At 37.4% G+C, this 22,446-nt stretch overlaps 1 protein-coding gene across 11 annotated transcripts in view; it reads left to right on the top strand.

Annotated features, from left to right (window-relative positions):
- The first annotated feature begins 1,361 nt into the window (after window positions 1–1,361).
- ctnnd2 (catenin delta 2) overlaps window positions 1,362–22,446 on the top strand; it is a 494,372-nt gene continuing 473,287 nt past the window's right edge. For all 11 annotated transcript variants that reach the window (XM_031903685.1, XM_031903679.1, XM_031903678.1 and 8 more), the window contains exon 1: window positions 1,362–1,925. In XM_031903685.1, the coding sequence (XP_031759545.1) occupies window positions 1,886–1,925 (40 nt within the window). In that variant the 5' untranslated portion in view covers window positions 1,362–1,885. The remainder of the gene's footprint in view (window positions 1,926–22,446) is intronic.

Below are 22,446 nucleotides of genomic sequence, written 5' to 3'. Positions count from 1 at the left end.
TCCTTTCTCTATACTCATATATACCGTTTTATTGTGTGAACATTTACATTCACTCTTTTATTGTTGAAAGGTTATTACAGATACATTTTTGCCTTAGTATTATAACTACAATGTCATTTAATTGTATTTCGCATTGGTGTCCATACAAAGGGCGGGGGACACATTTGAACTACTCCCAGAGAATGAATACTTCACTGATAGTTTATATCACAGTGGCTTATTGTAGAATCTTTCCAAACTGAAATATATGTATCAGTAAATATTGCCTTTATACATGTTTTACCCTGAGCCAACTTTTTTGTGATGTCCCGTGTGCTCCCTCGGAGATCACCTGAAAGAAAATAATGCAGATCTAACTGTATTACAGAGAAAGAGGAAATCATTTTTAAAAAATTGAATTATTTGATTAAAATGGAGTCTATTGGAGATAGTCTTAACGTAATTTGGAGCTTTCTAGATAATGGGTTTCTGGAAAACAGATCCAATACCTGTACTGCAAATCTCTTTGGCAACTGCTGCAGCCTGAAACTTGCTACGTTTATTTGGTATCCCTTCTTACCTTAGTCGGGTCATATAATGCAGTATGGGTGAGTTTTATTGTCTGAATATTACTTCCCATAAAAGCCATAAAGCCTTTCATGTATATCTATAAACAAGCCATATAGTGGTCTATATAAGTTGCAGCATGGATAGTGACTGTTTGCTTCTAGTTAAAAGATTTATATCAGCTGCTGGAAATTAAATAAGTAAATTTATCACCCCTATTGTGTGTTATTTTCAAAAGAAATCTCAGTCTGAATGTGTGAAAGATAGCTATCTTTCTGTCTCTCTGTAATGTTCACCTAGCAAAATGTAATGTGATTTATTTTACTATATGTGGCTGTCAGTCCCACATGCTTCAGCTGAGGAATATTTTTTTTATAAGGGGTCTTAACTGTATTTTGAGACCCCAGATCCAATGTTTTCCATTGTAAATATTTTGCTGTTTTCCTGCATCTATAAAGAATTAAATATGTATTATTTTTTTACTGCAGTCTGACAATACCAATGAAAAGTGCTTTTCTTACATCTTTATACATTTTGCAACTGTATTCCATACCTATATGTCTGTATAAGACAGTATGCACAATCAGGTATGCACACAAAAAAAGTAAAATTAGAAGCATTTTCAGTAGGGTTTATGTTCAGAAGAACAAAGTTATAGCATGAATTACAAAAGCTGGAAAGCCCTAAAGCTGTCTGGTTACAGAATCTGTCAGGCTCCACAATTTGGCATGATAGCAGCGACAGCAGTAACATCAGCATCCAGCAGGACAGACCTTGCCTCTGGCTCGTTGTGCCGAACTCCTCCTCCAACCGGATTGGAGGGCGGAGGTGCAGGCAGGCGCGGTCCTTCATTTGAGAGACATCCACTTATCTTCAGCACCACGGAGAGCAGCGAGAGATGTGCCTTTGCCTGATCCCATATCTTTGAAAGCATTATGTCTGATGCACAAAGCACGACGCCAAGAGACTTTAAACCATAGGCTGTGGAGACAAGCTTAACATGTCCGTATACCAACAGCATCACAGTCACATACACAATACAGCCTAGCAGATCAGCATTCAGTGGATCCGGAAAGAACAGCATCCTGCAAGAGGAGAGTCGGGAAGAAGAAAGGAGGAGGGAGCTCTTTCTGCCTTAATAGGCACTGGATGCAGCTATCAGCATCTGTGATCAGCTCTCTAGGATTAGACACGGCAGGAAGGAGGATGCTACTGTTGCTTCTGCAGCTCTGCAAGGTCAGGATCTAGCATTCAAACAGATTTCTCAGCCAGCATCCCTGAGAGCTGCAGCTGCACCTGTACTGAGTGGATATTTGCTTCTGTTACCCGGTCGCCTTTTATGTTTGCCAAAAACCCAGGAGAATCTTCTACACCCAGTGGTGAGTGTGCTTTTTTTTTTCCTTAATTGCAATGAATCACCATTTTATTTTTAGCTAGATTTTAATTGGAATGCAATGTCTTCTTTGTGTGCAGGGATTGTGCCATTTTGTGTAGAATAAACATGTGCTATAGATCACAATGATATCCAACATCTGTGGTGTATCAAGGGAAGGGCCTATTTGGGCAAGGCCCAGTAAATAATTAATCAAACCCACCATGCTTGCAGAACTGACTAATATACCTGTATGTCAATGGAATTCCCTTCTGCCACTCATAGGAGTTTAGCCACTCTAAATGCTTGCTCACCCTCTACGTGTTACTGAAGAAGGAAGCAGATCACCCACCACCCCCACCCCCACCTTAAGCTAATGAGAGAAACATAAAAGGGAGGAGGAAAAAGCATGTCCCACTGCTATGTTACATGCATCTTAGGACATAGCACTTAAAAAATGCTGCAGAAAGTGGTTGCGTCCCAGAACTAATGTTACAAATCAGACATTTAAGACTTCAAGTTGATCCCAAGTCCTGTACCTTCTTTACTTCTAACATATCCAGTGCCCAATATTCTTTACATTCACTGTTGCATATTATTTAGTTAGTTTAGCTATTTAGCATTTTTTTGTAAGTATTCTTTTGAATACCTAACCTTAATCCTGGGTTATATCAAATCCCTATTAAACATTTCTCTATTCAGCCATGTTATGTAATATATCCGTATATGTGATCAGCTTCATTTGCATGACTCTGCTGATATGTTTTATGTATGTGATTAACAAAGGGCACTTCTATAATTCTTTCCTGTGCTAAAATTGATTTTCCTATTTTGTTGCATTTGCTATGAATTTGCAAAATAATGTATGTTTTTATCTAGTACTGTATAATTACAATAGTTAGATCAGAGGCTCATAATACGTCTATCACCTATATGTTTTAATATGTGAAATGTCATTATTTTTCCATTGTAGTTGTGATAATATTTTTGTAGATGAATTTACACTACACTGTTTTGCAAAACATTCAGATCTGTGATGCCTGTTTTGGGAAAGCTGCATCTGATAAGCCACTGAGATATTTAAACTAGAATCTTAATGAATAAAGCAAAAACTAACAAAATACATACAGTTAGGTGTCCTGCAGAAATTAAAATTGGTAAACTGGTATGGAAAAGATGTTTATTGTCTTGATATGCAGTGTGACAGTACAACTATTGTTATGGTGATTGGGGATCTTTGGTCAGAGATCACTAGCTCATAATGTGTGGCAATGTCACAACCATCACTCAAACTGAAAACACAGATACATTTTACCAATTTTAATTTTTTTTTTTAAGTGTGTGTCTTGCTATCTTACTATACTGTATTTCAGCATCTCTGTGGTTGCATTTGCTTTTGGCAATGAATGAATAATCTCTGCACTGCTGGTGAAAGTCATGTAATGTGAAATACAATATTTGAGTGATTCATAATTAATGTCTACATAGGAAGCTGATTTTTACATATCTAAAACTATTTTTTCTTTGTGTAATTATGCACCACAGTATCTATTGCATTCATAAACAGTGTCCCATTCATTTCCAATAAAGCCTTCTGTTTTGCAGACCTACCTACATTTTCTTTGGTATCAGTCATGTAAAAGACAACTACAGAGAAAAAAACCCATTAATGGTGGTATGTGATTATTCATTTGTTATGGACTACCACTAGGAGGTTTACAAAAGTTTATGTTTATGGTGTCATTCGTGTTAAATTTTGGTTTCTAGATGTCAAGATTGAGCTGTAATGTCTTATGTGACAGATATTTCCAAGGTTGCAAAAATAAGACTTGTTGCAATCACTATACACATGCATGTATTAAGAACCAGACTTGGCATTTCACTGGTGGCATTTAAAGATACACTCAGTCATTTTAAATACCTGTTTTTGAATAGCTGGTAAGGATTCATTATTGGCAAAATTCACGGAACCAGATTAAGGTTTGTTTTTTAAACATTGTGTAATGAGTAAGTCCATTGATCCAAACAAAGAATCATTTAAAAATCTTTATTATAACTAATGCACCAATTTTTTCTGTAGTTTATAACTGTATACTAGTGCAGGTAGAGCCTGTAGGGCAATCATTGATTTTGATCTTGTTTGGCAGTTTTCATGTATAAATAAATGCCAGTGTACATACATGATTGCCTAATGAGAACTTTTGTTGCTAGTAATTTTTAAAAAATGTTACTGAAAATAAAAAAGTAGAAGAAAGGACAATATTTTTTAGTTAAAATGTTTGGGCAGTAAGGCAGAATACTAAGGGGAATAGGGCTTTCAATGACCCTCTTACATGTCATTATATAATCCTGTACATCTTCTATGTACTTATGCCATTCAGTAGATCCATACTGGAGCTGAGTGGCCCACCTGTCTTCAAGAGTAGGAGTCCAGCCCCCCCCCCCCCCATGACAACCCCAGTGTGTCATCCCCAGCATTTCACATCAGGCACAATTTGCCACCCCAGGCATTTCATTACAGTCACAGTGTGGCCCCAGAGTTTCACAACAGGCACAGTGTGGTCTTAAGACACATTGTGGCCCCCACAAAATTTATATCAGACACAGAGTAACCCCCAGCATTTCATGGCAGGCACAGTGTAGTGCCCACAACTCACAACAGGCACAGTGCAGTCCTAGTAGCATTTCACAACAGGACAGTGTTCCCCCCTATGTTTCACAACAGGCACAGTGCAGCCCATTGACAGGCACAGTGTGCCCCCCAGCATTTCATGACAGTCATGGTGTAGCCCCCAGAATTTCATGAAAAGAACAGTGTGATGCCCCCCTAGCATTTCACAACAGGTGATGTGGCCCCCACAACATTTCACATCAGGTGGTGTGGCCTCCCCAGCATTTTATGACAAATTATGGCCCTAATAATGTCACAAAAGGCACAGTGTGCCCCCAGGATTTCACAAATTAAACAGTGTGGCCCCAAGCATTTCATGACAGGCACAGTATGGCCCTAAGAATTTCACGAAAGATGCAGTGTGGCCTCCCAGAACTTTTCAAGACAGGTTTACTGTGACCCTAAGAATCATACAACAGAGTATTATGACATGCACAGTGTGGCACTCCCAACAATTTACAAAAACACAATGTGACCCCCACACTTTTTATAGCAAAACACGTTCCACCAGCACACCCTTACCTCCTCTAATAATGAGTACTTGGTGCACAGCCAGGAGAGTCGGCACTCCCAGCACAATCCAGCAAGTATGATGCAAGCAGGGCTTAGCCCCTGCCTGTTTAATCTAAGTATAGTAGTAACGTTTGAGCGACATACCCCTTCATCATAGTTTTATGACAGGCACAATGTTGCCCTCACAACTTTCATGAAAGGAAGAGTGCGGGCCCCCAGAATTTCACAATAGGCACAATATCACGACAGGTACAGTGTGGCCCACAGAATTTCAAGAAATGCAGAGTGTGTCACCCCCAACATAACCCCATAGCAGACACAGTGTGGCCCTAGGCACTTCACTGTTAGCACAGCGTGTTTACCAGAAATTCGTGAAAGGCACAGTGTGACCCTAAGCATTTAGCAACAGGCACAGCATGAAACCCCTGTGTTTTATGACAGGCACATTGGGGCTCTCCAGTGTCTCACAACAGGCATTGGGGCTGATTCACAAAATGCTGAAAAAAGCGAGTGTTATTTTTAGCATGCTTTAAAAATAGTATAACTTCTTTTATTTTTAGAATTAAGGATCGATTCACAAAAAGGTGATTTGTCTGACTTAAGAAGCGATTTTATTGTCGTTATACCATATTTTAAGCGATATTTTAAAGCATGCAATATGTTTATGCGTGATTTCATAGCACCTAAGACATTTGGGATGCCACTGACACAATAGAACTCTCTTTTTACAGTGTTCCAGTAATTTCTATTGATGGGAAACTTTATATAATTCCCAGACACTGAACATATTGCATCCAGGACCTGCCCAAGGCAACATGAAAATGTGGGCTGTGACACTCCACAATATATCCCTTCAACTTTCTGAAAACTTCCGTTTCCGAAAAAATGAAGGGAGCACAGAAGTTTCACTATGCCAGGAACAGCATAGCTTCTGCGTGTTAGTGGCTGCAGATAAGGCTCCAGTACCTCATACAGGCTATAGATTGCTGCTCTACTTAATCTATAGCACCTCACTATTTCCTCCTCTGTTAATCCCTCTAGAGTTGATCTTTCCCTGAAAACTCAAGGATGCATCACTCTAGGACGATCACATACTTGATTCTCTTGTTCACATTCAAGAAAAAATCCAACTGCAAACTCCATCTTGTCTTCACAAACGCTCATGAACCGCAATATTTATAAGTTTAGTAATGCCCACTCCACAATGTTGTTTAGTAAGAGGTGTTAATATTCACAATAATTATCACGATATTTCATGCTTTTAACACTTAACATATGTCTGTGAATTATGCGTTAGGACTATTTCTATTTGATAATTATTGCAAGGCAACGGACATAGCGCTTTGCAATAATTGAGATTGTTGCGTATGCGATATGACTATTAATGAATGCGAAATGACTTTGATGAATCGTTACTTAATTAAAAAACATTTTTTAACGCATAAAACTATGCGTTAAGTGATAACTACCTTTTGTTAATCAGCCCCATAGTGTAATCATCCATTCTTATTTCAAGTAGGCCATATTGGCATTTAGCTATGCCAGAGCTTCAAGGTTAAATTAGAAATTAGATCTTTTATAACCAAGGAACTTGTTCCAGAGCTAAATAGCAATATAAAGCCCACTAGGAGGGCTCTTAAATGCGAATAACAATACACATATATAGAGAAAAAATCTGAAGTTTGACTGTAAACTTTAATAGGAGATAGATTACTAGAAGACAAAAGAGACCTGTACAGATTGTGCTTTATTCTTTTGTAGGACATAACAAGAATTCAAACATGACAGTTTAGGAATAAGTACACTTCAGGACTATTAATAAATAGGCATATGTTACTCATCTAACAAGTCCAAAACATACTGTCCGTTTGGTGACTTTAATTGCAACCTATTGGCAGATCAAAGGAAGCCACTGCAGACACATAAGGACTGAGAAAACCCCAATGTTTTGGAAGTCCTCTGTCAAGGGGAATCCCTTAAAATCACTTGACTTTTCTTTACACACAGAAGGTAAACATTTTTTACTGCTTGAATTCTCTTTAACCCCTTAGTAAATGAAGAAATATTTTGTTCTGGATTTGGGGTTTAGCCGAATCAGAAATACTGGATTAATTGCATCCCTACCTGATAGGGAACTAAAGCCTGTCTTTGATTGTGTGACTGCAGAGCTGTGATTGGGACAGTTAGGACACCCCTCATTTGAAATATGGATAGGGGCGAGGGAGGATCAATAGGGAGCGTCAATAAAGTGGCCTTTTTTTAAAAGATAATATTAATTTTTAGTCCAAAGTCAAACCAGCACCATATATTATTCATTATTGCCTACAAAGTTGGAGGGTTTTAGTTTTCCTATATGTCTCCCTTAATAAATAATATATAGTGTTTTCCAGAAAAAGGATCTTTTTGTAATTTGGATCTCCATACGTCTACTAAAAATCATTTAAAAATTAAATAAATCCAAAAAGATTGTTTTGCCCACAATAAGGACTAGTTATATCTTAGCTGGGGTCAAGTAGAAGGTACTGTTGTATTAATAAATAGAAAAAAGAAATATGTTTTAAAATGTTGAATTATTTGATTAAATGATCTATGAAACATGACCTTTCCATAATTCAGATTATAGTTTGAAATTAATAATAAGTAATTATCTTGCAGCCAGTTTTACTATAGGTGTGGGACCTGTTATCCAGAATGCTCAGGACCTGGGTTTTTTTGGATAAGGGATCATTTTGGATCTCTATACTATAAATCTATTAAGAAATTATTTAAACATTAAATTAACCCAAAAGGATTATTTTACCTCTAATAAGGGTAATAATGATCAGTTACAAGGAATTCTTTTTGAATTACAGAGAAGAAGGAAATATGTTTTGAAATTTTAAATCTGGATAATGAGTTTCTGGATAACAGATCTCATACCTGTACAGGTATGGGATCCCTTATCTGGAGCCCGTTATCCAGAAAGCTCCAAATTACGGAAAGGTCATCTCCCATAGACTCCATTATAAGCAAATAATTCTTAAATTATTATTATAATTATTATTTAAATGCGATTTCCTTTTTCTCTGTAATAATAAAACAGTACTTTTTACTTGATCCAAACTAAGGTATAATTAATCCTTATTGGAGGCATAACAATCCTATTGGGATATGGAGATCCAAATTACGGAAAGATCCCTTATCCGGAAAACCCCCAGGTCCCAAGCATTCTGGAATCCAGGTTCCATACCTGTATTATCTTTAACATACTTTTACTGTGCTATAAGTAAGTAAATTTTGATACAAACTGTGAGCCCTGTGAAAAATACTATTAATTGCATAATAAAATACTGCAAATTGTGCAATGGGACTTTTTTTCCTTTGGAATTGCTGACAGTGCAAAATGTAATATTTTGTGGAGTTTTAGTTAGACATCTCTTTAATCTCAGAATATTTAGACTATATAAAGCTATACACAGATACACTACAAAGTATTTATTTGGGATACCTTTGAACATTTACAGGGAAATAGAGATTTATGTTATATTTTGGAAATTTTCCTGCTATCATCAATCAATAATCTGTACTACCGACAGCAAACAGCAAGACACATACTTATTTACAGATTAAAATCAGAGCAATACCTATACCATCACCTGTAAGATCATCATCATTTATTACACTCAATGGCATGCTAGGCAGCAGAATCTGTGAGATGTTTGGTGTGTCAGTGACTTTAACAGCCTATTAAATAACAAATGTGTCATATCCTATTATAGCTTTCTGTGAGAGACTGAAATGTTGCATATTAAAGGTTTTACTTGCACAGGACCTGTTATAGAAAGGAGAGAGCATTTATGTCTTTTGTGGGGTACAGAAATCTCACCTCTGTGTTCAATATTAAGGATATTAAGACATTCTATGCATTAAGCATAGAATGTCCATATATTGCACTATGCCTCATCTTATTCATTAAAAATTCTAATGCTTTAAAGGAGAAGGAAAGGCTAATAAAGAGTTATAGGAGAAAGAAAGGTAAAAACTAAGTAAACTTTATCAGAAAGGTCTATGTAAATATAGCCATTAGTCTGGGTCTCGGTGCAGGAGTGAGGCATTATGGGAACTTTCTTTACACGGCTCAGCGTTTTTTCTTCCAGTTTGGCTTCTGATCATCTGAACGGGAGAAATATGGGGAGACTTAAGGGCTGTATAAAGACACCTGAAGGTATGCCTGCAGCTTGAGATTAACTCTTTATTAGCCTTTCCTTCTCCTTTAATCTCAAACTGCAGGCATACCTTCAGTTCTCTCAATAGTGCCCTTAGGTCACCCCATATTTCTCCCTTTCAGATAATCAGAAGCCTCATAGGAAAAAAAACCCCTGAGCTCTGTAAAGAAAATTCCCATAATGCCATGCTCCTGCACCAAGACCGGTGTACATGCGCAGTTAGTTAGACTATGAGGAAGCTTCCTGCTGATTGGCTCAGATCACAAATTCCTAAGGGGGGGGATGAAATTCTTAGCATTCTTGAGGGAGGGGGAACAGGAGAGAAGAGAGAGGAGAGAGCTGTGCAGAATCTGGCACAGGAAAACAAAGAGACAAGACATCCGGTCTCTTTTGAAAGAGAACTCAGTGCAGTGTTTCTTTAAGTGCTTATGGCTGTATTTACATAAACCTTTCTGATAAAGCTTACTTAGTTTTTACCTTTCCTTCTCCTTTAATATACATTCAACAAAGGGACTGAGTTTTACCTGCAACTTACTTGCTTTCAGCGTTAAAACCCCCATATGGCTGCCCTTTTATTGGCTGAACTGCGATCACCTGACTGTAGCCGTGAAGGGTGGGAGATACAACATGGATTTTCTTCCAGATATCAGTCAGGTAGGCCCATTTTGGGTGCCCATACACAGGCAGATAAGCTGGCAAATCAGTCTGAAGGATCCGAATTGGCAGCTTAAATTTGCCCATGTATGGCCACCTTTATAAGGAGCCAACTGTAATTATGCCACTGTGTCATCTGCTCAGGGGCTAAATTGTGTGTGCACAAATATAGCAAGCATCTAAAATATAAGTGATCAAAGATATGTAATTGAACTAGGTTCCAAGCAATTTACTGTAGAGGCCAGGATCTGTCCAGGCCCTTAATAAAGTGCATATTCCCACAACTGCACTCAATAAAACACACATACCCATAAGTAAAGTGAAATCTTAGCAAACTGTATCTTTAAAAACTTATTTCATTCTCAAGTCTATATTATTTATTATATAAATGAAGGAATAAATGCCAGCATTTTAACCCCTGATGATACTGCATGAATACTGCTAGAGAATCAAATACAGTAATATGCTTTGGAAATGGAAGATGATAGATAACTTATAGAGCATTATACAGTACAATCTTCCTGAATAATATATTATGATTGTTAAGGGAAATCTAAGCTCATTTATGTTTTTTAAAATTTTTAATATTGTTACTATTGCTAAGTCTTATATTATAAGTTCCAATTCACTTGTTGCCAGCGATGCTGTGTGGCCAGTGGGACAATGCTCAGTTGCAGAGAGGTTAAGGTATGCTGCTTCCTGCTTTGTTTTGAACTCAAAAATCTGGTAGTTTTACAAAGAGAAGTAGCAGAGGGGGAGGGGATATTTAACACACTTCAGCAACTCTATAGAAGTGCTAATGTACTAGCTCCAAAGCAACCTCTTTGATTTTACATAAAGTAGAAAAGTCACACCGTTTGTCCAGTTTACAAATCACACAATGAAAGCTAGGTCCTGAGAATTACTTTTACTTGGTATCAATACTAGATCTCTAAATACTGTAATTTTCTTTAGTATTGAGGCAAGCATTGCCAGTGGATAAAAAATATATACCAATATACACATAAAGGGGGAATAAATAAAACCTTTTGAAACCACAAGAAAACTCATTTCCACGAATGGCAAACGAAAAAAGTTGCTGAACAGTAAAAAAATGTGTGACTTTTTTATATATTGTAGTGCAATAATGTCTCCACAAACAAAAACACTACCATGAAGCAATAAGAGATGGTGTGCTCTCCAGGTCACTGGTTTACAAGATGACAAACTTAGAACTCCCTTAGAACTTTTCATTTTGTACATACTGTAGACAGATACAGACACACACTGACTTTTACATGGAGAGAAAGAGATTGCTGCATGGGGAATAGTGATATAAATATATCTAATTTTCCACATTTCAAAGCTTTGAAAACTTGGACCAAGTCTTGAAATGCTAGTCAGTCATCCTTTGCAAATTCCTAGATCTAGGGATAATGTAAGATTTTCTCTTTTTTATTCAATTTTTGTGTGCAAAAATTCACAGTCGCGTAAAAAAAAAAAAGTGGTCACGGCAAAATAGGCACAGTCACGTCAAAATAGGTGTGGGTGTGTAAAAAAGGCACGGTCACATCAAAATAGGCATGGTTGCATTAAAAAAGGGTGCAGTTCGCTCATCACTACTCTACACATCCTGGTCACTGCCAAATATCTATTTAGTATTGACCACGCTATCTCCTGTCTTGCTATCTCTCCCTCTCTTGGGCTCTCTCCACTCTTTAACTAGCAGTTCTTCTTTAATTTGTGATCTGTTCTGCTCTAATACTTTTTATCTCTATGGCCAAATTGAGACTTGGCCCACTTAGAATGGCAATGCTATTGAAACAGTGCTCTCTTACTGCAGTATCTCCCTCTCTGATACTCCTCTCTACTACCCTAGGGAAGGGGGGTGGTGGTAGGCATTTTGCTATCCCCTAATTACTGCCTTAAACTTTGCTCTCTACCTCCCTCCTTCTTGTTTCCTTATTTTGAGGTGCATGCAATTCAGACCTCCTTCTACCTCTCTACTTCTCTTTTTCCCCATGTTTTAACAGGCCCTACAATAATCGTGTGTGATTTTACTAACCCCTCTCAGCTCTAGCCGTATCGATTTCTCCATTGTACAACTACCCATAAAAATGGTAATTTCTTTGATCTGGTCTTTCACTTTACAAAGCATTGGTAAGGCCCCAGCTAGATTATGCAGTGCAGTTTTTAGTGCTAAAAAAGGATTAAAGGATATACAAAAAGTCCTAAAAAGAGAAAGTTGATAAAGGGTGTGAAAAGTCTTGATTGTGATGAAAGACTGGCCAAGCTGGGAATGTTTACTCTGAAGAAATTGCACTTAAGGGGAGATGTGATAACTATTAGTGGTGGTAGAATCTGTCACATTTCACTTAGTCAAAAAATGTATGAAAATGCACAAACTGCCCAGGGTATCAAGCAAGCTATTATAATTATTGGGGGGGGGGGGGTACCTAACGATGGACACCTCCTAGTGTTTTCAACTTTCATTGTCCTTTAACATATTAGTTAATGGTTAACTATTTATGCTGCTGTTTAAAAAATGTACATTAAAAACATTTTCTGAAACCAAATAAATTAATATTCTTGTGATTGTCTCATCTCAGTATAGAACTTTATTTTACAGTTTGAGGTTATAATGGTTTAAAATAAAAATCAATGTGACAGGGCATTAACTGCACCTTCCATTTAAAGCAGCTAATGAGTTCACTATAAAATAACAAACTGCACTCTATAAACTCTACCTAAAGCACTGAATTCCCATTTGAAAGCAATAACACAAAGTTATCCTAAATCTACCTATTCTCATAACTTAAGTATGCCAATTATAATTAAAGAGACTACCAGTCATACTAACCAAGAGCCAAACATACTAACACAATGTAAAGCTGCACTTCCCCTTTATAAATAATATAAAATATAAGGGAAAAAAAGGATGTTAGTGACTTATTAAAATAGGTCTACATTTCTGGCAAATATTTTGTAATGTTTGATCATTTAGTACTAATAGTCTCAAGTCATAAATATTATTTGTCTTCTAAATAATGTCTTCTGTGGGTGCTAGTTGGTTGGTCTTTACCTGTACTTATGGCAGTGTTAGTAACAACAGTAACAGCATATGGAGAGGGAAGGAACAGAAAAATTAAGGGGTGGGTGGAGGGCACAGGAATCACAACAGAAAAGATAGGGACCATCTCTGCTAGACTTTTAGAAAGGGTATAAGGAGTGGGATTTGTTGTCAAAAAACTGCAATGGCCCAGGGTATTTCTGTATTTGCACCATGTCACAATTTTCTTTCATGCTTTTTTTCATCTTTGCATTGGGTTTGCATGTGATTATAATCATTATAATAGCCGCTGTCATGTCAAAAAAGTCTTGGTTGCATCAAAATAGTTGTGATCGTGTAAAAAAAAAGATGCGCTCTTAAAAAAACTTGTGCGGTAGCCACATTTCACAAATTTTGTGCCGTTTTGTCAATTTTTCAGCAGTTTTGCAAATTTTTCAGCGAAGCAAAACTGGACAGATTAACTCATCACAAATTATTAAACAAACACAATTTTGATTATCGGTATTTGTAATTTTTGTTTTAAGTTATCATTTTTTTCCAGAATAATTGCTATATATTGACCAATATTTACTTAATTCCAATAATCAACATTAGATAAAATTATGAATTTGATTGCAATAAATTGATTCAGAATAAATATTTTTGAATAGATTTCATGTGATAAGATTCATTATTTCAAATAAAAATATAATTTAAAGACAAGAATTTTCACCTGAAGCAACTCAAATGTTTTTTTGCATTAAGGGGTGGAAAGTTCTGGTGATATTGCCTATGATGCCTTCAAGAGGGACCTGGATGACATTATGACTGGTAATATGCAGAGCAATGGCAATCTCCAGGGCTACAGTCAATTACTTTAAACGTATGTATACATATTGATTTAATTTATTATGTTGGGTTGAAAAACCCAACATACTGTTCTTCGACTTCAGCTTCGTCTTCCGCTCTTTCTTCTTTTTCTTAGCGCCCCCCATTTTCTAAACGCTACTCCTCCTACAGTTTTAGGGGTACAACACCCAAACTCTCCACACTTCTTCACCCTATAGCGGAGCAGGTTGCTTGTGCTTTTCTAAGCGATCCTGACCCCCGTCTTTTTGTGGCGCTGCTCCGAACACTCCAATTTTCCCATTGACTTTGACAGGGAAGATTTTCAAACTGCTGCCACACTAAATGAAAATATGATGATTGTTGGATGCCCAAAAGTGGGCAGAGCTGTGAACAGCCAATCACATTTTACCTATTGACTTGGCGGAAATTCAACCTGCTGCCATTCTCACAGTAATAACACCAGGGTCCCCAAACTTTGCAGGGTTAGGCACCCGGTAACTGTGGTTCAAGGTTAGAAAAAGTGGGCGGAGCCACCAACAGCCAATCAGATTTTACCTACTGACTTTCAATGGGGAAATTCAACCTGCTGCCATTTTCACGGTATTAACATCAGGGTCCCCAAACTTTTCACAGTTGGTCAATAGGAGACTGCAGTTTTAGTGGGCGGAGTCACCAACAGCCAGTCAGATTTTACCTATTGAATTTTATTGGTTTGATGCCAGGGTTCCCAAACTTTGCACAGTCAGTCATTGGGTGACTTCGTACTCAAGGCTAGAAAAAAGTGGGCGGACCGCCAAAAGCCAATCACATTTCTTTCATTGTTTTCAGTGGGGAAATTTTAACTACCGCCATTCTCACATGTTTAATGCCAGGGTTCCTAAACCTTGCACAGTTTGTCACTGGGTGACTATGTTCCAAGTTTAGAAAAGTGGGTGGGGCCAACAACAGCCAATCAGATTTCACCTATAGACTTCATATGTTTAAATTTAAACTGCTGCAGTTCTTATATAATACCAAGAACTTTGCAGCGCTTGTCACCAGGTAATGGCAGCTCAGAGTAGAAAAAGTGGGTGGAGCCACCAACAGCCAATCAGATTTTAGCTATTGATTTTCAATGGGGAAATTCAACCTGCTAGCATTCTCACAGTATTAACACCAGGGTCAGGGGACTACATTTTTAGGTTTTAAAAAGTGGGTGGAGCCACCAACAGCCAATCATACTTCACCTATTGATTTTTTTTTTGTTTAAATTTAAAATACTGCCTTTCTCACATTATATGATTTTCTTTTGCAATCTATCTTAAAATAATTTTAGTAAGTATGTTTTATTTAATTAGAAATGACTACAGACTACTACAAATTCAACTTAACTTGCCTTGAAACTGGCAGATAATAATGTTGGGTTGAAAAACCCAACATTCTGTTCTTCGACTACAGCTTATTCTTCCGCTTTTTCTTCTTATTATTATTATTATTCTCAACGACCCCCATTTTCTAAATGCTAGAACACCCAAACTCTCCACACTTATTCTCCCTATAGTGGAGCAGGTTGCTTGTGCTTTTCTAAGCGATCCCGCCTGCCATCTTTTTGTGGCGCCGCTCTGAACACCGCAATTTTCCCATTGACTTTGACGGGGAAGATTTTAAAACTGCTGCTACTCTTACAGCTTTGAAGCTACACCCCCCCCAAACCTGAATAACATAATCATGGGGTCACCTCGATTGAAACGGCGACATATGGTGGATGACACAAAGTGGGAGGGGCCAACAATAGCCAATCATGTTTCACCCATTGACTTTAATAGGGAAATTGAAACTGCTTCCAATCGTACAGCTTTGAGGCTACACTCCCCAAACTTGAATCACATAGTCATGGGGTCAGCCTGAAGTAAAATACTATGATTGTTGGATGCCCAAAAGTAGGCGGAGCTGTGAACAGCCAATGAGATTTTACCTAATGACTTGGTGGAAATTTTACCTGCTGCCATTCTCAATAACACCAGGGCCCCAAACTTTGCATAGTTAGGCACCGGGTAACTGCGGTTCAAGGTTAGAAAAAGAGGGTGGAGCCACCAACAGCCAATCAGATTTTAACTATTGACTTTGAATGGGGAAATCCAACCTGCTGCCATTCCCACAGTACTATCACCAGGGTCCCCAAACTTTTCCCAATTGGTCACTAGGGGACAGCTGTTTTAGTTTTGAAAAGGGGAGCCACCAACAGCCAATCAAATTTCACCTATTGAATTTTATTGGTTTGATGACAGGGTTCCCTGGCTGACTACGTATTCAGGGTTAGAAAAAGTCGGTGGAGCCACCAACAGCCAATCCATTTCCACCCATCAAATTTCATTGGTTTATATTTAAACTGATGCCATTACTTAAGTATTAATTCCAGGGTTGTTAAACGTTCCAAAGTTAGTCACAGGGTATTTGCCATACAAAGTTAGACAAAGTGGGCGGAGTCACCAACAGCCAATCACATTTCACCTATTTACTTTCAATAGTGAAGTGTAAAATGCTGTCAGTCTCACAATTCCCCAAACTTTGCAGAGTTGGCCACTGGGAGACTGCAGTTCAAAAATAAGAAAAGTGAGTTGGGCCACTAACAGCCAATCAGATTTCATTCATTGAATTTAATTATGCTCAGTTTATCCATTTTACCCAGTTTCATTTTAACACTGAACTGTTCTTTTAAAGAATGGAAGAGCTCTAATATTTTATTAAAAGTGCAAAGATAAAGTACAGCTAAATGGTTTACCAAATAGAAAACATAATAAACATATTAATCATGTTTCATATTAAATATTCATTTCACTTTTTCTCTGTTATTCAGTGTGACATATAAAAACAGAAAAATGTGTAAGCTAATTAAACCTGTTTTTAAATTCATGCCAAAAACATGAACTGCCGATTATGCTCACTAATAAAGTCTGCCTATATGATGCTTCCAAAATAGTTTGCCCCAATTATTCACTAATTATTATTACTAAACAAACAAAAAGTTGATTTTTCACTTGATGCTTTATCTAATTCTCCAGTGGTAGAAACTAAAAAATTTCTATTCATGGGACTTGCTGAATACATTGTTGTTTTTTTATATAAAACAAAGCAAAAAAATAGATAAAAAGAGTTTAGTAGTGCATACATTAATCATCTTTATATAATGGTTTATCACTTTAATGGATTTTTCCTCAAATAAAGCCTTTTTGTGTAAAAAATTGTGTGTTTGTGAATTTTTGGATTGTAATAAGTGTAAAATCCACAAAAAACTAATACAAAACTACACTATCTAAAAGCTAATGAGGGCATGTAGAAGTCAATAGGAGCTGTTCTTTTGCAAATTGTAAAATATTTAATTAAAGGTTTTAGAGTTTATGTGTGGGTTTTTTCTATGCTAATGGCACAAAAATTAGTAAATGAAGATTTCAAGGTATTCGTTGAATTTTCATAGTTGTTGCACAATTTTTATCATCCATGCTTTTTATAATATTTTATGTTTTTATGTAAATGCAGAGACATTTGTGCTTTTTTAGAATATAGAAATTACATAAATATGAATTTTAATGCATTTTCCCCTTATTGTTATTGTATATGGAGGATTTTTACCATTATATTCATTCAAGGGCCCTAAGAATCATGTCCCTCCTGTCACAAAAATGTAGTTATTAGACTGTGATACTTCTTTGGTCAGGGAATCTTGGACATAGAACAGAGGACATCCCTTCCATATTTCTTTTTAACTTTGGGAAATCTGCTTTTATAAATATTCATTTAAACACTATATTAATATATACAATGAAAAAGATTCTCAGTTGGACTAGTCTAGTCAGCAGTTGGACTACTCAGCAGGCTTTAGTACAACAGTTGTTGGGTTGGCAGCAAAGGATGGGTAATTATCACAAACCGATAAGGTTTTTAATGCATTCTATGAGAGGCTGGCTGATAAACGGGAGCATATGTAACACTCAGGGGCCCGTTTACTTACTCACGAACGGGCCGAATGCGTCCGATTGCGTTTTTTTCGTAATGATCGATATTTTGCGATTTTTTGGATAATTGTCGCGACTTTTTCGTTGCCATTCCGAATGTTGTGCAAAATCTGGCGATTTTTTCGTAGCGTTAATACTTGTGCGAAAAGTCGCGAAAGATTCGGATTCATTCAAGCTTCAGTATGGTGACTTTTCTTGGGCCAGGTTGGAGCTGCAGGGTGCCATTGAGTCCTATGGGAGGCTTCCAAAATCATGCTAAGTCTGAAAGTTTCGCCCGCCGCTTACGAGCGCTCAATACGAAAAAGTCGCGACAAGATACGAGTAATACTACCGCATTTAATAAACTTGTTTGCTTTAATTCTTCCTGTGTGTCACCCAGTTCTGATTCATTATTTATTTTATTGGTATTTAGTGCTTTTAGGATTTCATGTTGTTTTAGTCCAGAAAGTTATGAAACAGAAAGGATAACTAAGCACCGAAGAATTAAAAGCAGTATAAAATATGTGTACGATCTGTTAAAGGGTCTGCTAGGCAAGGCCTGTGGATTGTTCAACATAGAAAAAGTGTGTTTGGGAAATGTGTGGTGTTAGGGGCAGAAATTTTACTTTAAGCAACATGTTAATTCATCTGTATGTAAAATTTAATCAATATGATTATTAGTCTTTCGGTACATTTTATCTAATATTTAGCTTCAGAGAAAAGCAAATGATCTCTTTTATGATCTTACATATTTTTATATTTGCTTTAATGGCTTATGAAATTATTTTAGCACCAATCGAAACATACGCCATTTCGATTTTCAGTTTTCCATTGGAGGACTGGTTCTATGAAATTCTTAGGTTTTAGAACATACTCCCTAATTGCTTTTCCTTATAATGAGTTATTGTTCTGATCATTGTATCTAAGGTGAGCTTTTCATCTTCTAATTATAGTCTCCACCAAAACAAAGAAAATGGTGCAGTGTATTAAATTTGAGAATAACAACTGTTTAATGTTTTATAGGCCCTTGGTAAAATGTGCATTTATTTTAAAAAAATCAACAAAGTAGAGAATCCAATGGTACAGATGTGATGTAGTGGAGTACGGGTATGGGGCCTGTTATCCAGAATGCTTGGTTTGTCATTTAATAAAACAGTGATAATGAACTCTGGTGCTGCATCAAATAACAACAAGGCATAAAGCATGACATGGGCAGGGACTAAAACCTTCCTGCATCCCTCCTCAATTTCCTATCCTAGCCTAGAAATAACTGACACCAAACCTGTAAGATTCCGCTAGAATGGTTATTGGCCACAGCTTTATTGAAATACATACAATCAAGTAAACATAACATGAACATTTCTAAATATACAATAATAACAACTTCCTGTTACATAAAAACATGTTCCTTGATAACCACACAATAAATTGACTTGTTTCCCCAGGTCCCTGGCAATGTCACACCAAGCTGCACAGTACCATACCAGCCACCAGCCGGCTTTGTGTCTGAGCTCTGTAACCACACCACCCCTTTGCTCTTAGAGAGGCATTTACCATTAACTCCATTAACCTAGCCATGGCATCTTAGTTAAACCTCTACTCCCTCTCTAGAGTTTAACCTACTTTAATCTCTGTTCAACTTTCAACCCCCTATCCCAGGTCACATTTGTGACAACTAGTGCAAATGTGCTTTATAACTTTAACAAACCTGGAAACCTGCAGGAAGGGCGGTTGGGAATCGCTTCTTCTCCCATAAAATGGATGCCCTTCCTGTCTGGCCACGTCTCACATCCCCTAGTTGGCTCTGCCCCCCCACCTTCGTCACACTCCTTCTAACCTTAACCCTTTAGCAGGACAGGCAGTCCCGCCCTGTCATGAGCCCTGCTGCTGCAATTCCTCATCATTGGGCTTACTTTACAGGAAAGACAACATATTTTTATGTTTTACATGAAGTAAATATTTAAAATATTCATTGTAAGTGCATTAATTCATTGACATTTTCAAATAATACAGATAATTGTATTCATTGTTACAATGTTTCAATGTAGACATGTATTACAACGTAGAATAATCAATTTACTGTTACATGAAAGATCTGTAACATTTTCTTTATACTATAAAATAAATTTTATTTTATTTAGGAAAAGGGAGAGACAATGTATTAGGCACCCCCTGCAAGTGTAATGGCTTACCCCAGACCCTAGGTTGACTGTATTCTTTGCTGAAAAATTCACCTAGCGTTACAATTTTCTCACCTGTCCCAGTGATTCCATTTGGTAACATTAAAGTTAAACATAAAAAGCTGAACTTTTGCTGTAGGGTCACAAGCTAAAATACTGGAGACAGGAAAGCAGCAAACTCTAGAACCTAGTCTGGCAGGATTTTAGCAAAGAAAAGCAACATCAGATAGCTCAGTCTAATAATGGTACCATTTTAAAATCAACACATAAGTATGTGAGCACTTATGAAAAAAAGGGTTGAAAAAACCCTTTCTCACCTAAACTCCCTTTTTCCATTTAATAGAAAAACCCTTTTTGCATACCTCCCAACATTTGAAAAATGTAAAGAGGAACAAAAATTAGCTACAATTGTATATAAGTGCAGGTGTAGTTTGTTAAGATTTCTGGGCTCTCTGCCAAAAGCTGCCAATTAAATTAAGTTTGAGAAACATCTTTTTAAGCGTTCAGTGCAGGTTTAGTGCAGGAGATCAAAGGGAAATGAGTGATTTTCAAGAAAACCGGGACAGTTGGGAGGTATGTTTTTGCAACTGTACATGTATTCAAATAAATTGAGGTACCCACAAATCAAATAATTTATAGGTACTAATTAATCAAAGTTTTCTGTGTAAGGGCTCGTTCTGGTGAGACTTTAGTTCTGCACTCCACCTGCGTTCAGTGCTTTCATGTGTGAGTGAGTGTGTGTGAGTATAGCCCCATAAGGAAAAATGGGGTGTGTTTGTTCCTGCGCTTCCCTGCGGTGGAAAAGAGTAGAACCCCACCTCATGGGAACACAGAAATAAATGCTTGTCAGTAAGGGTCACCCCAGGCCTAATTCTTTTTCCGCAAGCCTGTGTAATTGCTTAGAGTGACCTATGCATCTGCGCTCCTGCAGCTCCTTAAATGTTTATATATATTTAAGTTTGTGTGGTTATGTCAGGACACTGACCCATTTCAGATGAAAAAACATCCATAATATATAGACTAAAATATTCTTAAAATACAAAAAAAAAAAAGCTAGTACACAAAAAGCTTATAAAAATGAATTTTAATAAATCATTCTAAGACATTGAGACCCTTCATTGGCCAATTCATTGAAACTGAAAATCTAGAAATTCACACTTCTGCATAATTACTTAAATGCAGGTATGGGATCTATTATCCCATTATCCAGGAAACTAAAAATATTTGTATTTCCTGTTGAGTCCATTTTAAACAATTCTCATATTTTTAAATGATAGTAATATAATAGTACCTTGTACTTGTTGGCAACTAAGCTACCATAAATCCATACTGGTGGCAAATGAATTCATTTGCTTTAATGTTTCAGGACTAGCCTCAGGTAAATAACTGGTAGGTAGGAGCCAAAGTGCTGTGTAACCTGGGTAATATATATAATTGGTTTGAGAGAAGTAAAAGTGATGTAATAAAGAAAGATGATTTGTTAATGAAAAAAGAAGAAAATAATACAGCAAGGTGTTATGAGTCCTTTTACCAGACCAGTGATAGGCAGGCAGATAACAATAACGAGTCTGTGAAACAGGCAGAAAGTCTAGTCTGGCAGCAAATAATGAGGGTCTGGCCGCAGTCTGGGCAGGCTGAAGACAAGGAGAAATCCAGTGAACAGGCTGAGGTTGGTACCAGGAGATCATGTTAGAATCATGCAAGGAACAAGCAGTAGGGCACAGGAACAGGTGAGGTTCAGGAGCTGAGGAACCAGAAACAGGCAACAAGGCAGGAACAACACAGAAACCTGGCAGGGATCGGGGGTGAGTTCAAAAGGGTTGCAGGCTAGATCAGGCTGTGGAGCATCCATGATTAAGCAACAGGGAGCTGCATGAAACAGGCTTATAAAGGCCCTTGATTTTCAAATTAAATGAGAAGGAAACAGTAGTAAAGAGTTAATCTCTGCAGTCATTCCTTCAGTTATCTCAATAGTGCCCTTAAGTCTCCCCATATTTCACCTGTTCAGATGATCAGAAGCCAAACAGGAAGAAAAAATGCTGAGCTGTGTAAAGAAAGTTCCCATAATGCCTCACTCCTGCACGGACACTAAGACCAGCTACCGAGTAAGTGAGCGCACTTTCCATCTCACAAGCAGGAGCAGAGTAGGTCGCGCTCGCGTCTAGGGGGAGGAAGGAGGTTCGCGCGTGCGCGTTTCCTTACGTGGCGCCATGTTGGATATCCAACATGGTGGCCGCAATAGAGCAAATACAGAGTTTCCAGGTAAAAAAAAAGGTAGCGATCAGCTACAGGGACATGAGGCGTTTCCAGTTATGGGGTCGCTCTTTTAACCCTTTCCTTCTCCTTTAAAGCAACATGAGATTAACGAGGTAAGTAAGGAAGAAAGAACAGCAGGGAGACAGTGGAACATTAGGATAACTGACCAGCACCAATTCTGTGAGCCCCCAGTGATTAGTG

This window comes from Xenopus tropicalis, chromosome 6, assembly GCF_000004195.4.
Source record: "Xenopus tropicalis strain Nigerian chromosome 6, UCB_Xtro_10.0, whole genome shotgun sequence".
Lineage (NCBI taxonomy): Eukaryota > Metazoa > Chordata > Amphibia > Anura > Pipidae > Xenopus > Xenopus tropicalis.
Note: the sequence above shows the minus strand (reverse complement) of the source record. Positions and strands in the feature narration are given on the sequence as shown.